The sequence below is a fragment of the Pyrgilauda ruficollis genome, unplaced genomic scaffold (genome assembly GCF_017590135.1).
Source record: "Pyrgilauda ruficollis isolate IOZ18807 unplaced genomic scaffold, ASM1759013v1 scaffold26, whole genome shotgun sequence".
Lineage (NCBI taxonomy): Eukaryota > Metazoa > Chordata > Aves > Passeriformes > Passeridae > Pyrgilauda > Pyrgilauda ruficollis.
The window spans coordinates 1,748,997-1,763,258 of record NW_024523933.1 but is presented as its reverse complement, the minus strand read 5'-3'; the positions used below and the strand labels follow the sequence as shown (position 1 = coordinate 1,763,258).

General features: G+C 39.9%; 1 protein-coding gene across 4 annotated transcripts in view; it reads left to right on the top strand.

Moving 5' to 3' along the window:
* The window catches only part of KLF12 (Kruppel like factor 12), a 228,749-nt gene that overhangs the window by 74,093 nt on the left and 140,394 nt on the right, over window positions 1-14,262 (top strand). For 2 of the 4 annotated variants that reach the window (XM_041471239.1, XM_041471238.1), the window contains exon 3: window positions 13,174-13,263. The exons of 1 other annotated variant lie outside the window; for it this stretch is intronic. In XM_041471239.1, coding sequence (XP_041327173.1) covers window positions 13,174-13,263 — 90 coding nt within the window. Of the gene's footprint in view, window positions 1-13,173; window positions 13,274-14,262 lie in introns of those variants that run through there. One more of the 4 variants, XM_041471241.1, reaches the window with a different exon arrangement.

The following is a 14,262-nucleotide window of genomic DNA, read 5'->3' as shown; positions in this document are numbered from 1 at the left end:
TTTATCAGTGGATGTACAAAGTTAGATTTTTCTTTTTGTCAGTCGAGTTTTTTTTTCCCTGTGTTTCTAGTAAATGTGTTATTTCTGTCAAGTCACAAGTCTGTATCAGTAACAGTTACTGCAGTGTGGAAGGAGGGGCACCAATGTGATAACCCATCTGCTTATATTTGCTGGTGTCTCTCCACAGTGCCAGCCTGGTGGGATCAGAGACCGAGGAATCTTTTATAAGAACAGAGTTGTTTTCATCAGAAAGTGTTTTAAAATACTGAAATTCTTCCACCCCGTTGGCTCTGAAATCTCCCACGTGGGGATCCTTAGAGTAAATAAATAAAAGATCATACCAGGCAAATGTGATTTAAAGTGTTTGTAACTGTTCCCCAAACAGCAGTAAAATCCTAAATATGATATGAGCAAGGCAAACAAGGGGAAAAGTTCACTTCAGCCTCCAGACTTCGTATTTGCACTGTGTAGCTATGCAGCACAGACTTGTGTACACAGGAGAGGATTCTAAAGAGTCCTGGTGTCCGAAGAACATCCCTCTGGATTGGGACAGCTTCCTCATGTCATACTTCTCCACAACTTGCCCTTCTTTGGGCTGTGTGTACATTCGTATCAGAGAAGTCTCTTATTTGTAATCCAAACCCAAGTGGCCTACCAGTATTTGCCTGCACAGAGACAGAAATACTAAATGGTTTGAGCTGGATGGGACCTTAAAGATGCCGCTCCACTGCTGTGGGCATGGACACCTTTCACTAGACAAGGTTGCTCAGAGCACCATTCAAACAGGCTGTGAACACTTTAGGGATGGGGGATCCACAGCTTCTCTGGGAAACCTCTTCCATTGCCTCACCAGCCTCACAGTAAAGAATGCTTTCCTAGTATCTAATTTAACCCTACCCTCTTTGTTTGAAACCATTCCCCCTTGTCCTATCACTGCATGCACTTGTAAAAAGTCTCTCTCCATCTTTCTTGTAGGCCCACTACCGGTACTGGAAGGCTGCTGTAAGTTCTCCCTGAAACCTTCTCTTGTCCAGGCTGAACAATCCCAATTCTCCTAGCCTTTCTTCACACAAGAGCTGTTCCATCCCTCTAAACATTCTAGTGTCCTCCTCTGGACTCACTCCAACAGGACTGTGTCCTCCCTGTGCTGGGACCCCAGAACTGGATGCAGCACTGCAGGTGGGCTCTCAGCTGAGCAGAGGAGCAGAATCCCCTCCCTGGCCCTGCTGCCCACGCTGCTTTGGATGCAGCCCAGGACACGTTTGGTTTCTGGGCTGTGAGTGCCCATGGCTGGCTCATGTCCAGCCTCTCACCCACCAGCACCCCCCAAGCCCTTCTCTGCAGGGCTGGACTTGATCTGCTCTAGCATGACTGTGGTGGTTTTGTTCATTTAGTTAAATATCCTGAAGGTTTCAGTTGCAAAAGTTTACAAGTTGTACAGGTCTTAAAGAGTAAGCATTTACTGCTTGTTGTGTTGTTGTACCATGAAATGTGTGCTGCCTTCGCCTCTGAGATAGCAACTCAGAAATGCTTATCGCATTTTGATGAACCTGTATTCCTTGCTAGTGAGGAGTGAAGCCAGGCATTTCCTGTATTGGCTTGTACTGCTTTGAACCCTGGGGAACATTCCAGATAGTCAGCCAGGATTCTGCCCTGCATTGGGTGCATGTTACTACTCACTTCTTAGTAGACGTTTTGGAGTGATCCAGTCCAAGTATAAACCTTTATATCTGACCCTGAAGCAGTTGTATGGTAGAATGGGAAGGATTTTTTTCTAGTTCTAAAAGGCTTGCTTTGCCCTTTGTAATAAGGTTATATGGGACTTGATAATTAGATATAGTCATAACAGTATTAACCGTGATGTCTTTGATTAATCTAGTAGTTCCTCACTTGAATGGGTGATATGACTTCCTTTTTTTTTTCACAGTTGTGGTGTATTCTGGTTAATACTTAAGTTTGTGCTTTGAAATAAGAGATTAATCCATTGATTTTGCAAGTATTCTTTCATGTTGCAAATAAATGTAGAGTTCTGTTGTTCTTCAGACGTGACCAACTGAGAGTTATCATTACTTAAAAAAAAAACCCAACCAAAACAATAACAAGAACAAAATCACCATAAACTCCCAAACAAGTGACAAAATACAAACAGGAACCACCACCCCTGAATGTTTTGGAGACCATTTTAAACTTAAAAATAAATAATGGTAAAATTTCACATTTTTCACTTAAGAGTAGATAATTTATTCTCCCTGGCACCAAACAGGTAATAAAATTACCAAGCTTTTTTCTAAAATTCTTGAAATTATGAATTCATTAATATCTTCAGAAGTATGGAGTATACCTCAAAATACTAAAGGCATTCACATGCTCACAGACATTGGATGGAAGTCTTGATGGTGCTGAGCCAGGCAATGAACATTTTAGGAAACAGCACTAACAGAGATGTAACTTTGGTGCTTTTCATCACAAAACCCAGATTCTTTTAGCTGAAGTCCCATGAGGAGTGATTTTTAAGAAAAGGTATGTTTTCATGAGAAAAATTCTTAAAATTATTTTTACTTTACGTGTGAAATGGTGACTTGGCATGAGCTTTCAGCATAGAAAGCATTCTCGTGAATCAGCTACATTGATTGAGGGAATCACTCACCAGATTTGTGTCCAGCATCATTCAGTGTCTGATAAACACTGCTCTTGAAACAACTGTGGCTGTGGTTTTAGTGGTGAGAATATTTTAGTAATGTTTATTGAATTTCAGCAACCAGAATAATGATGGAGGTAGTTTGTCATGTTATTAATGTTCAAGGTCTGGGTATCTTCAGAAAGATGCAGTACACATAACACTCTATCTCTATACAGAGATCGTTGTTTAAAAATATGAGCAACTTAACCCATCCAGTTCTTGTGGTGCAAAGTAAATCTAATAAAAGCATTTTAGTCTATGTGAGACATAGCTAATGTGGACAGGAAATCGTTTTCATCATTTTACACAGTGTAACTAAGCCACGTGTTGGAAATAAATATGTGATTTATACAGGCACAATTTCTTTTTATGTCCTAATGAGAAATGTTAAATATATTAGTGTGACTTGGGGCTTGACACATGCTCTAAAGGCTATGTATGATGCCAAGCAACCAATTATCTCAGTGCATTATTTCTTGAAAGCCTTGACATGGGTAAGGTCACTATACATTTTTAAAGGAAGCATGATGCTAGGTTGATACAGGATGAAAGGATGATACAAATAACAACACTTTGTTAGATCTTCCTGCTGTGCAATGTATAATCAGGTGCTCTGACTTCAAGAACACTAATGAGGATTTAAAGACCCAGTGGTGCACATTTAGCAGTCACACATGATTCTATCAAATGCTTTTGCAAAGGGTGCCTCTGATGCAATGTACAGTTCAAAAGCAGGTAGGAATGAATAGTTTTATTATATAGCTTGGTGTAAATCTTCTCAGCATTTCAGCGAGCACAGCAATTGGTTGCAGTGTGCTGGTGCTTTGCCAGGTGCTGTTGTTTGGCTGTGATTTTTACCAGTTGTGAAGCTGGCCAGCAGCAGCAGTACGCATGGGCAGGCTGTATCACTGCGTATTCAGCAATCGAATAGTCACTGAGAGGAACAAAGGGAGAGGGCTCTGAAGTTACTGTTTGAAGTTCATACTAAGCTGTATATGCCGTGTGCTGACCATCTCATTTACCTCTACAGTAAATGTCAGGGGGTGAAATCCTGCAGAAGAGCAGCTAGCTTTAGGTACCTTTTGGCAGTGATCCGTACCAGGTACTTGGCAGACGAATGTCAATTCATTCTGGAGTGCAGCTCTTGAGACCAGAATGCCATGGTTTAGAGCTGATTTAACTTTGATGTTTTTGGGATGTATTATCTGTAAAAAAAAGACATAAAAATAGAAACGTGTTTTCTGTTAGAAGAAATGACCATCTACCTTACCTGCTTCTGCTTTCAATAGTCAATAATGGATGCTTAGGGAAAGGCTGTAGCAGGGCTGTTGTGTGAGTGATGATATTGCCCCAGTACCTCTTCCAAGTTTGCATAGCCAGAGGTTGTATCTATATTTTTGTGCTTGATGATAGCTCTTGGTAAACAAATCTGTAGAAAAGTCCAATTGTTTTTCAGCCAATATCCAGCCCAGCAGACAAGCAGACTTGTCATGAGACCGGCTTCTCTCTGTGTGTAAGTTATGGCTTCCAGTGCAAATCCCGTGGTTTCCAGTTAGCACCTGCTTTGAGTAGGAGGTTGGACTGGAGGTCTCCAGAAATGCTTTCCCACTAAATTATCCTGCAATCCTAAGAAAAAAACAACTTGGCTATAGCATTTATTGTTCCCCCAGTTGTTCCGTGATATTTCATGCTGTAAAATGACTTGGTATAAATGAATTATGCATTAGCTTGTCTTTTGCCTAGACACACACTCATATATTTTGTTTATAACCTCTGATTTAATATAACTGCCAAGTTGGATTGGCTTTATATAGCAAATTCAGTATCTCTGCCTTTTAAAGAAGTTTTAATGTAAGTTCAGAGTGTCTGTTAATGTACTACTCTATGTACTACTTGTATATCTCTTTCTGATATTTTCCAGACTTTTATGGCTCTGTCTAGAATTACTTAAACTATTCTTTAATCTTGAAGTTTGCCATTATTTTGATAATTTGCAGTAATTTTGTGCAGAGCATTTGTTTTTTAAACGTGTTTCAGGAATCACAGTTTCTTTGAGAATCTGTGGGAAATGCATGTTGGCGGCATTTAAAACTTAATTAGAAATTCTTAGCACTTAATTAGAATTGTCTTTAAAATGGGCCCTAATTCTACTATAATTTATTGCTTGTGGAATCTAATTTGGCAGTTTTGTACATAAGCATTTTGATAATTCTGTGTTGAGTAAGAAAGTACCTCGTGAGTAGTTAGGTATTGGCTTGATCTAGCAGTTGGTGCAACCAATCTGAGATCCAAGTGTTATTTTATACAATTTTTAAAAATATTTGGTGGACACTTGCAAATTCTTATTAATGAATTGAAGTGCTTTGTATTTTATTCACTAAATGAACAGAAGTCAAGAATTTCCCCTTGTTTTGAACTGTGTTTTCCGTTTTTTTGAGCTTTGTACGACTCCCCAGCTTTAATATTAGTATTTTCTCAGGAGTTTCCACTGAAGCATGTGGGGAGCAGGAAAAACCTCAAACTGTTGTTAAATAAAACAGAGATTGAGTTGAGACAGTGTGTTAAACATTTGCAGTTTGGGAGTTCCATCACAGCATACACCCTTTCTTTAAACATGTCAGAATAAGCAGTGAATTTGCTCCATGGTAAGAAGCAGGTACAGCAATTGCTGCTCCTCCACACGCGTGTAAGGTGTGGGGAAAGGACATGGAGTAATGCTTAGTTTCTGGCATGTAGTTCAACTTTTTCATCTGAGTGTGCAATCATTTAGTTTTGTTTAATTAATCCTGTGTTATTTTGGCCTGTCCTTGAATCAAATGTGCTTTATGTATGCTTTTGCTAACTGACTGTGCTTCTGAGGGTGAGACTGTGGTCACAGCTCTGACTGGCAGCTGGAACAGGGCCATTGAAAGAGCACTTGGTTTCACCACTTACTGCCTGTAGTATCTGTGACTTTGTACATGAACTGTGACAGATGGTTTCTGAGGCTCTGTGTGAACCTTCTGTCTGCTTCGTGGGTGTATCCTATGATACCTGGTGTTGGAAGGTGCAACTGCACACAGGGTGTCCTCCTCCTCCTCCTCAAGGCTGCTGTTCCTGTCATGGGCAGCATGACAGGCTGAGCTGGAAATGAGCCACTGACTTCTGGGAACAAGTTGTTCTCTTATGGGTGTCATATACTGCTCTATTTTTAATAGTAAGAAACCCCAAAAGTTTTTTAAAAATTGCGTGCAAAGTAAACCTGAAATAAAAAATAAGTCTTACCTGAAATTCCTGAATTTTAGTTGTTACAAAGGCTGGCTTTTTCTTGTTTCCCTTCTCGTTCTGCCTCTGTGTGTTGGAGCTCCCAGATCAGTGAGAATCAAGGAATTACCCTTACTTACCTGCTGCATGGAAGCAGTGCCATTTGCCTAACATGTCTGTGGCTCAGCTGCTAGAAGGCACTAGGTGTATTTAACGTTGGCATAAGCTTATATTGCTCTTGTTCAGAGGATACAGTTTGTAATGTCTGTGGTTTATAAGAAGCCAGATTTTGGCCCTGACCGTCAATTTATTGCCATGTTTTATTTTAGGGGAGTGAACGTGGCACCTGGAGGAGAAGCAGTTTTGTTGCTGAGCTGAAAGGTTGGGTATGATCCCATGCAGCAGTGGGACAGACAGTGTTTGTTTACTTTGAAACACAAATGGCAAGGGCCGATGTAATTTCTGAAGCAAGTGATGATACCCAGCCTATGAAAGTGCTTATGTGGCTGTTTCACTGCTGCCTCTGGAGCTTTGCAGTTGTGGAGCTGAAGATGTTGTTGCTTTGAGGTGATGGTCCCTTTGGACTGCACGGAATGATGGTGCCAAGCAGATCCTGTAGAAATCATCTTCTCTTCTTGCCAAAGAGCAACAATGTTTGGCCTGCCACATAACATCTCATGCACAAATTTTGGACTAAACCGTTGACTGCTGCTACATGCTAAATGTTCCTTCTATTCTCCAGCGCACAGAGTCTATGTTGTATCTGTCTTTATGGAAGCACACTTTGCACAGTGGAAGGTGGGGGAACTGTGCCAGCCAGCTCTCTGTGCTGTCAGCAGCTAATTTTCTGACCAGAGCAGGTACAGTCAGAATTCAGAGTAAAATTGTCGTCACTGTGTATCTGCTGGCAAGCTCCTGGGCAATGCCATTTAATATTAATTTGCTCAGCAAGTACAAAATAGTCACAATTTGGACAACAGTGAAGGTAACCTTTAAGTAATACGTGCAGATTTGGTCAGTGTAATACTAGAAAAATTATCCTGTTTCCTGTTCCAATTTTTTTTTTTTGCCAGGTGGTGAGGTTTGCTTTTAATTTTAAGCCTTATTCATCTTCAAACTCTTCTTTAAGCTCTTCTCTACTTTTGAGGGCAGTTGACATAAGACATTAGAACACTGCTTTGGAAATTGAGCAAGAATTTTTTAAAAACACTTGTCTTATAATAGTGGTCAAGGAGAAGTGGCAGTCTAAATCAATTACTAGGGTTATTAGTTGTTGTTGATTTTGTTGGCTTTTTGGGAAACAGTAATGAGTTTTGGCTTGATAGTAGTCTTTACTACTTGCCTGTACTAAAAAACCCAAAGGAGAAAGTATCAAGAGTTTATTTTACTATTATGTATCAAGTGTTCTGAAAAGATGTCTTTTAAAATAATTCTGATGTAAAGATAAATGTAGCACGTGCTTTCTGCCCATGTACCCTTTCTTAAATATGTGCCACTCCTAAATGATGGCTCTTTTCCCGCTCTCTTTTTGATGGAGAGGTTGGGCTTTTTTCATTATGTAGGACTTCTAAGTGTAAGGTTAAGAAAATACACAGATACTTAATGAATCCTTGGATATTCACAAAAATCAAATATTCTGTGCATGTTGAATTAGAAGGTAAACAATGAAGCCATTAATGTTGATAAAAGTTAAATGTGAGGCTTTGGTGTAAGTACTGTTGGTTGTAACCTGTTGTGTCTGAATTCCGTACCACAGGAAGGATCCATAATTCTTTGTAGAAGCACTAAAACTGATGGGACAGCAGAGCTGATGTAAAGGGATTTTAAGCCATCACATCTGATAGGGTTGCCTGCTGAGTTTGAGAAACAGCAGATTGGCTTCTTGTTGCCAATGCACTTGATGATCCTCTGTCACCTGGAAGTTGCTCATGTCTCTTCAGTTCTATTTATATTCCCAAAAACTAACCTAAACCCAAGCTAATAAAAAAGATGTTAGCAGTAAAATTTGAGATCTTTGTTATCTTCACTGAATATTGTCTCGACATGAAGTCTTTTCCTGGAGACAGATCTGTAAAAATAGGTTGCAAATTACAACATAGCTACATCCTTAGGGATTTGAGTACTTCATAATTTTGGAAGTCTGCTGTTTTCAAAATCAGTATTATTTTCTTCAAGAGATCTAGGCAATGGACTAGGAATTTGAGAAACTTGTTTTGCATGTGCACATCTGTGTACTGGTATGAGTGGGATAAAGCTGCACATGGTCTGGTATTCCTAGCAAGGATCTGAGCTTGGGAGCATGTGCTGAAGGCCAACCCTTGCATGTGCCTCAGGCACTGACAGCCGCTGTTGAGGTCTGGATTCTACCTGGCAGGCACAATTGTAATAAGAGACCACACTCAGAAGCCTTCCTGAAAAGCTTAGAGCTGAGATGCCTCCCTGTTCACTGGATGCCTTGTAGTCTGTGCCCCTTCTCACCAAAGAAAATTAATTTTGAACTGAAATGAACTAGAATCAACCCCACCCAGTTTCATATGAAAACAGTAACAAGTCTAAGACTTTATCTGACTTTTTTCGCACAAATTGTTTTGGCTTTCCTTGAAGCATCAGTAAAGGCAAACTGTAGTTTGCTGGTGAATTTGACTGAAAATTCAAGTTTGGAGTAAAATACAGAACTACCAGAATCTCTGCTTTCATTATGAACATTCCACACAGCTGTGGATATAATTACATATGATGAAGATCTTATGGCAAGACATGGGCTGTTACCTCCAGTTCCCTGGCAGAACTCCCAGTTAAGTGATTCTCTTCTAGCCACATGAATGTACTTTCTTTAACTGGTATGTTTCATCCCAGGGAGAACTGCATTTAAGTGAATAACAGATCTCGTTGTATGCTGTATAAAGGTCTTCAGAAAACTAAGTTAGTTGACAGGTTTCTTTGGCTTCCTCTCCCTATGAAAATTGTTATATTTGATAAGAGATGGTAATCCTTCACTTTTCTGTTATCCCTTGAAACTAAGAGAAAAAACCAATTTCACATTTTGAAAAACTTACCTAGTCATACTATTAAAAGGTTCCACTTTACCTTGAGTGGATCGCTTCACATTTTTTGTCTTCTTGTGTTATGCTGACTCTTGCTTTGATGAATAAATATAAATATCTGGTTTCTGTCATTTTATGCTTAGAAGAAATTATAAAGGGTGTTTAGGGGTGCCTTTGGTGGTGTATCAAAACATGAGGTCAGTTGTGGCATCAGATCCTCTCTGGCTGTTAAAAGTTTACAGAGTGATTCTCAAAATGTATGGCTTGGCCAAATGAAAAAACTTGCCTACAAAACCTTAGCACTTCTTGTGAATGGCAAATGTCATAATAGTATAATTTATAATTAAATAAACACTACAAGGTGCTGAGGGTGTTTGTATCAGGATGAGATAACAAGATTTGGGGAGTTTTTTCTTCCTCTAAAGTAGTGAAAAATAATTTGATTAAATTATTGCAAACGGAAAAAAGTTGCCACAGAAAGCCATCCTCATGAAGAAAATGCCAGTGATGGCTGTAGAGGTGCTGTGCTTTTTAGGAGTATGTAAGAAATGTAGAAAATGCAGGCTTTTTAGGAGTGGGGGAGTCTGGTTATTAACGGACTGCCACAGCTTCTCGGAAGAGCTTGAAAGCTTATCTGTCTTGTGTAACAACTGCTCTAGTAGCAGTTGCCCATACAGACCTGGGTATGATTTGTGTTTTTAATTAATATTTCAAGGGAATAAATGTCCAAAAGTGATTAGTGGCAGGTTCCAGCGGATGGCACTGAGAAAGACAGCATTCTCTCTTTTAGGATGAGTTACTCATCCAAGAGAACAGATGTTTTGGTAAGGTCATGCAGTGTTTGGCTTGATTGTCTGCCCAGTTTAGGACCTACATCTGCTGTGCATTTTACAAAGGTGGTAAAGGAGTCCACCAGAAGGGTTGAGGTGGGAGACTAGAAAAGGAAGGACTGTCACACAAATTAAGGTACCCTTCACCTGAGCAATTTTGGGGGCTGCAAGTTAGCTACCACAGTTAATGAAGAAAATGGGGTTGTCTGAATAATGCATTGACTCAATACATCACATCACCTGTCTCTGCCAGTGGGTCTCATGAGTGTCATCAGTTAATGTGGGCACTGGAGCAGCCTGGCCTCACTCTGGTGTGGATGCTCCATCTGCTTGCCTGACCTTGAAGGCTCCTGGAAGAGCTCAATTCGTATCTCCAGCCTCAGTGGGAGTACTCAAGCCCCTTTGCCTTAGGTGACAGCCCACTCTGTGCAAACCTCAGCAATTATACCTGGTTTGCTGCATGGCTTTGAACATACCATGGTACAAGCACTGGTTATGGCAGGAGAGCACCATTTGGAAGGATCAGCTCTCTGGGTGACTTTGGTCTGAATTTGTCGTCCCTGTGATCACACATAGACTGGATCTACTTGGCAGTGGCCTCTGAGGATGTGTCACACAACGTACTTCAAGTTATAAATGCAGAAGAGATCAAATAGTTTGGAAATAATTTACTCCTGTGATTATTGCTCCTGTGAATTATAAATTACCCGAAAGGCAGAGCTGTTCGCAGCCAGAGTATTTGCTCTTCAGACCTGCACTCGAAAGGCTGTTTTTAAGAAATAAGATTTTTGGAGAACAAAAGGAGAAGCGAACACAGTGAAAATTTAGTTAAATGTAAATGTGTTAAATGGTACATGAACTAGTCAGGTTTTCATGATTTATCAGTTTTAGACTTCAAAGGCTCTGTTTAGCTTGCATTTTTAAAACTAATGAGTTTATCACAGCCAGTGGGGAAAAAATGGTTCAAGTATATCAGCTGTAAATTGGTACAAAGCACTAAAAGGGACATTAGCCTCTAATCAGATTCTAACAGTTCATTAAACCTGCCTTTCCTCCATGGCACTTTGTCTTCCCCCCTCCTTCTGCCTGTGCCTCCTGTGTAAGCCAGCCTTGTCCCTTTGCTCAGGCGGGTAAAACTTCCTCAGGGACACGGTGCAGCATCAGCCATCCTTCTTTGTCTATGAGCTAAACAGCCTAAGGGATGTTTGATGATGGTGTATTCCTGATCTTGCTGTAAAATTCAACTGTGCTGTCTATAAATCAAGAAAGCAGAGGGACCTCTCAACTTGCAAAATAGGCACTGGGGGAGCCAGGAATGCCATGCTGGCTTCTGCTCTTTATCCACCTCAAACCACATCCAAACTGATGGGGCTCAGTGACACCTGAGATCTGCTGCTAATAAGTAAACAGTGCAGGGCCCTTGCTGGGGAGAAAGATGTAAAGCCAGGCACAATTTCATCCAGCTCCTTTGTGGCATCAGGGATCCTTCTTTCCTGCATTTTTTCTACCTCATGCCTCAAACACTGAATAAAGATCAAGGTGCACAAAATAATTTGCTCAGCAAACATAGGAGAAACTTGTTTTTCTTCCCCTTCCTGTTGTGTCAACCTTTAAAAGAACAGTAGATGCACAGCCGTAGCATAGCATGGAGTGAGACACGTCAATAGCTTGACTGGTTTCCATTCTCACATGTTTGAATGCAGAGGTGTTCTGCTGAAAATTACTTGTTCAATCTGAAATTTTATAACTCTAAGCATTTAGAGCTTTTTGTGAATGATCTAAATCTACTTTTAAAGGAAGGCAATAGAGATTGCACTTGCTTATCTGCTTCACCATCAAGCTTCTTCCAGTCCTGTAGTAAGTAAGCACCACAGCTCTGGGTGCTAAAATACACAGGACTTAAAGTGGGGGTGACAGGGATTTTAAGCAGGTAATTTGCTCTGCTTTTGGCAGCATGTTGGGCCTATCAATTTCCCTTTTCAACATGTTCTTTAAATTACAATAAAGGAGTATACAAAAAATAAACAGTTTCTGCAGTATTTCTATCCTGGAAAGTGGAGGTCCTGGGATGAGGTTTATTGATTGGAAAAAAAAGAAAATGTTTAAAGTAGTTTAAGTTTTTAAAAAGTACTTTGGAAGCTCCCTTCCGATAGACCATTTTCCTTAGGCTTCCACTGAAGCAACCATAAGAAACAAGGCTATGAATGCATTCCTTATGAATAATGGCACCACACAGTGCTGAATGAATCTGCTGCCTGTGAAACACAGGGAAAATGGTTTTTTTTCCATTCTCATGCAGTTAGAGGACTATGAGGTACCAGAGCAGAGGTGAGTTTCCAGCCTAGAGTCTTCCAGACAGGGCTGCAGATTAATAACTGCCTGTGAATGAGTCACTTGTAAGTGAAGTGTGCTCCAGTTACATTATTTGAAAAATGGGTGTGATGTCTCCACATTTCTTTAGCACTGACCAAGGTGTCTGGATTTGTAAGCTCACATGCTAGCTTGAAGGATAAAATGTTTTTATTCTCTCCATGGTGTCCAGACTAAATGGCAGCTGAAGACACTTGCCTTCAAACACCGGCCTTGAGCCTTGGCTTGCGTAGAAAATTGATTCGGGTTGAGGTACTGTTTGAATTGCAGGCACAAGAGGATTGTTTTGTATGTCCTCATAAACTGCTCCAGTAACAGCAGGAATGTTGATTCAGAGAACCACAGTTCTGCAAATCCTTCTTCAGCTTGAAGCTCTCAGCATATAGTGCCCATAACTACATGGACAGTGCCTGTTTTTAACTTGCTTTTTTATCTCTCTCAGAGATTATTTTTTTGTCTCAGAGGTGTGTGGAGATTTTCATTAGCAAATGCTGATAACTTTATAAGATGAAAAGAAATTTGAGCAATTATGTATTCATTTATAATGTGTATGGATACAGGCCTTCACTGTAACTTCTCTCCATATAAGCTTTCTCTACCAGAAGTGCAAGTGTTTTGACTGAAATCAACTATACCTAAGCATACTGCCAAAACCTTCAAACTCTTTGACACCACTGCTTTTCTTTTCAGTTCTAAAGCAAGGAATTAATATACGTGTACCTGTGTAATTAATTTCAAATTACAAAATAGTAATTGGAGATGATTTTTCCTTGTTGCTTACAAAGACTTAGTTCTCATTTAAGGATAACTGAAAGTGTGATTTACTGTTTTAGCAGAAGTAGTAACTTGGCAGCTACTCCTTGAAATTACTATTACATCCTCCTCGTTAACTTCATTTCCGCTGAAAGAAACATACTTCTACAGTATTGTAGAACTTAAACCAGTGAATTGAAACAAGTGGGTTTTTTCATAATTTTTTGATTAACCTTGTCCTTTTTTGCCTTAGGACATCAGCGCCTTTGAGAACAGAATGTTAATGCTTGATGGGATGCCGGCAGTCAGAGTCAAAACAGAGCTGCTGGAATCTGAGCAAGGGGTAAGCAGAGGTTTGTGTGACCTCACTCTGGTAACCCTTCCCCAGCTTCTCTGTGGTTAGCTGTCCCTCCCATTTTCTCTTCTATGTTTTTCTTTATTTCCACTGTTCTGGAGCATATTTTCTTGGGACTTGTACTGGTAAGCATCTAGTCTGATCTGCTAAGAGCACACAACAAAACTCTGCAGAAGACTTACTGAAATCATCTGGGATAGCTGAGATGCTGTTGGTGTAATTTTACACCTATTGAAAAAAGGTGCAGTTTAATTTAAAAAAAAGGAAAAAGGAATAGATTTCAGTAAAGGAAACCATATGTCTGGAAAGTCCATATATGTATGTATGTGTCTTTGCTATTCTGCCTTCTTGGGATATTTGCCTTACTGCAATTGTTTCATCCTTTATATGCTCCTCCTGCTCCATTTTCTGTTTGTGGAAACCTGCTCTCTCTCTGGTGAAATGCACTTGTTTATCATTAAGATAAGAGGACTAAAGGTGGTATCACGTCAGCTGCTGGATGTGGTATAGATCATGAATTGGATTTTGATTTTTTTATGCCGAACTTGGTGTCAGAGTGATAGCTTTTAGGAAGATGGGAGGGTATTTTCTTGTGTATGTGGTATCAATGATTGTAGGTAGATTACAGCAAGGATGTCTGTTTTAATGGATTTTTTGTTATCATTTCAAACTCCTTTGTTTCCTTGCGTACATGATATGTAATTCCAAAGAATCCAAGAGATTTTACTAATCTGAAGACAGATGCCTTCAACAAGCAGCCTAATAGAAGCAGCAATGCTATTGCCTTGTAGGGATGGGCTTTTGTCTAATTCTGCTTGGCTTTTTCCCTTTCTGCTATTTTCTCAGTTATTTAATTGAGAATTTGAATGATATGGAAAAGAGGGAATTAACTTTCAGGATTACTTAATTTGAAATACTTGAAAGGAAATACCAGTTATTCAGGGTGTTTTTGAGGCTTCAAGTTTGAGAGGAAGAAAAAGGTTGGCA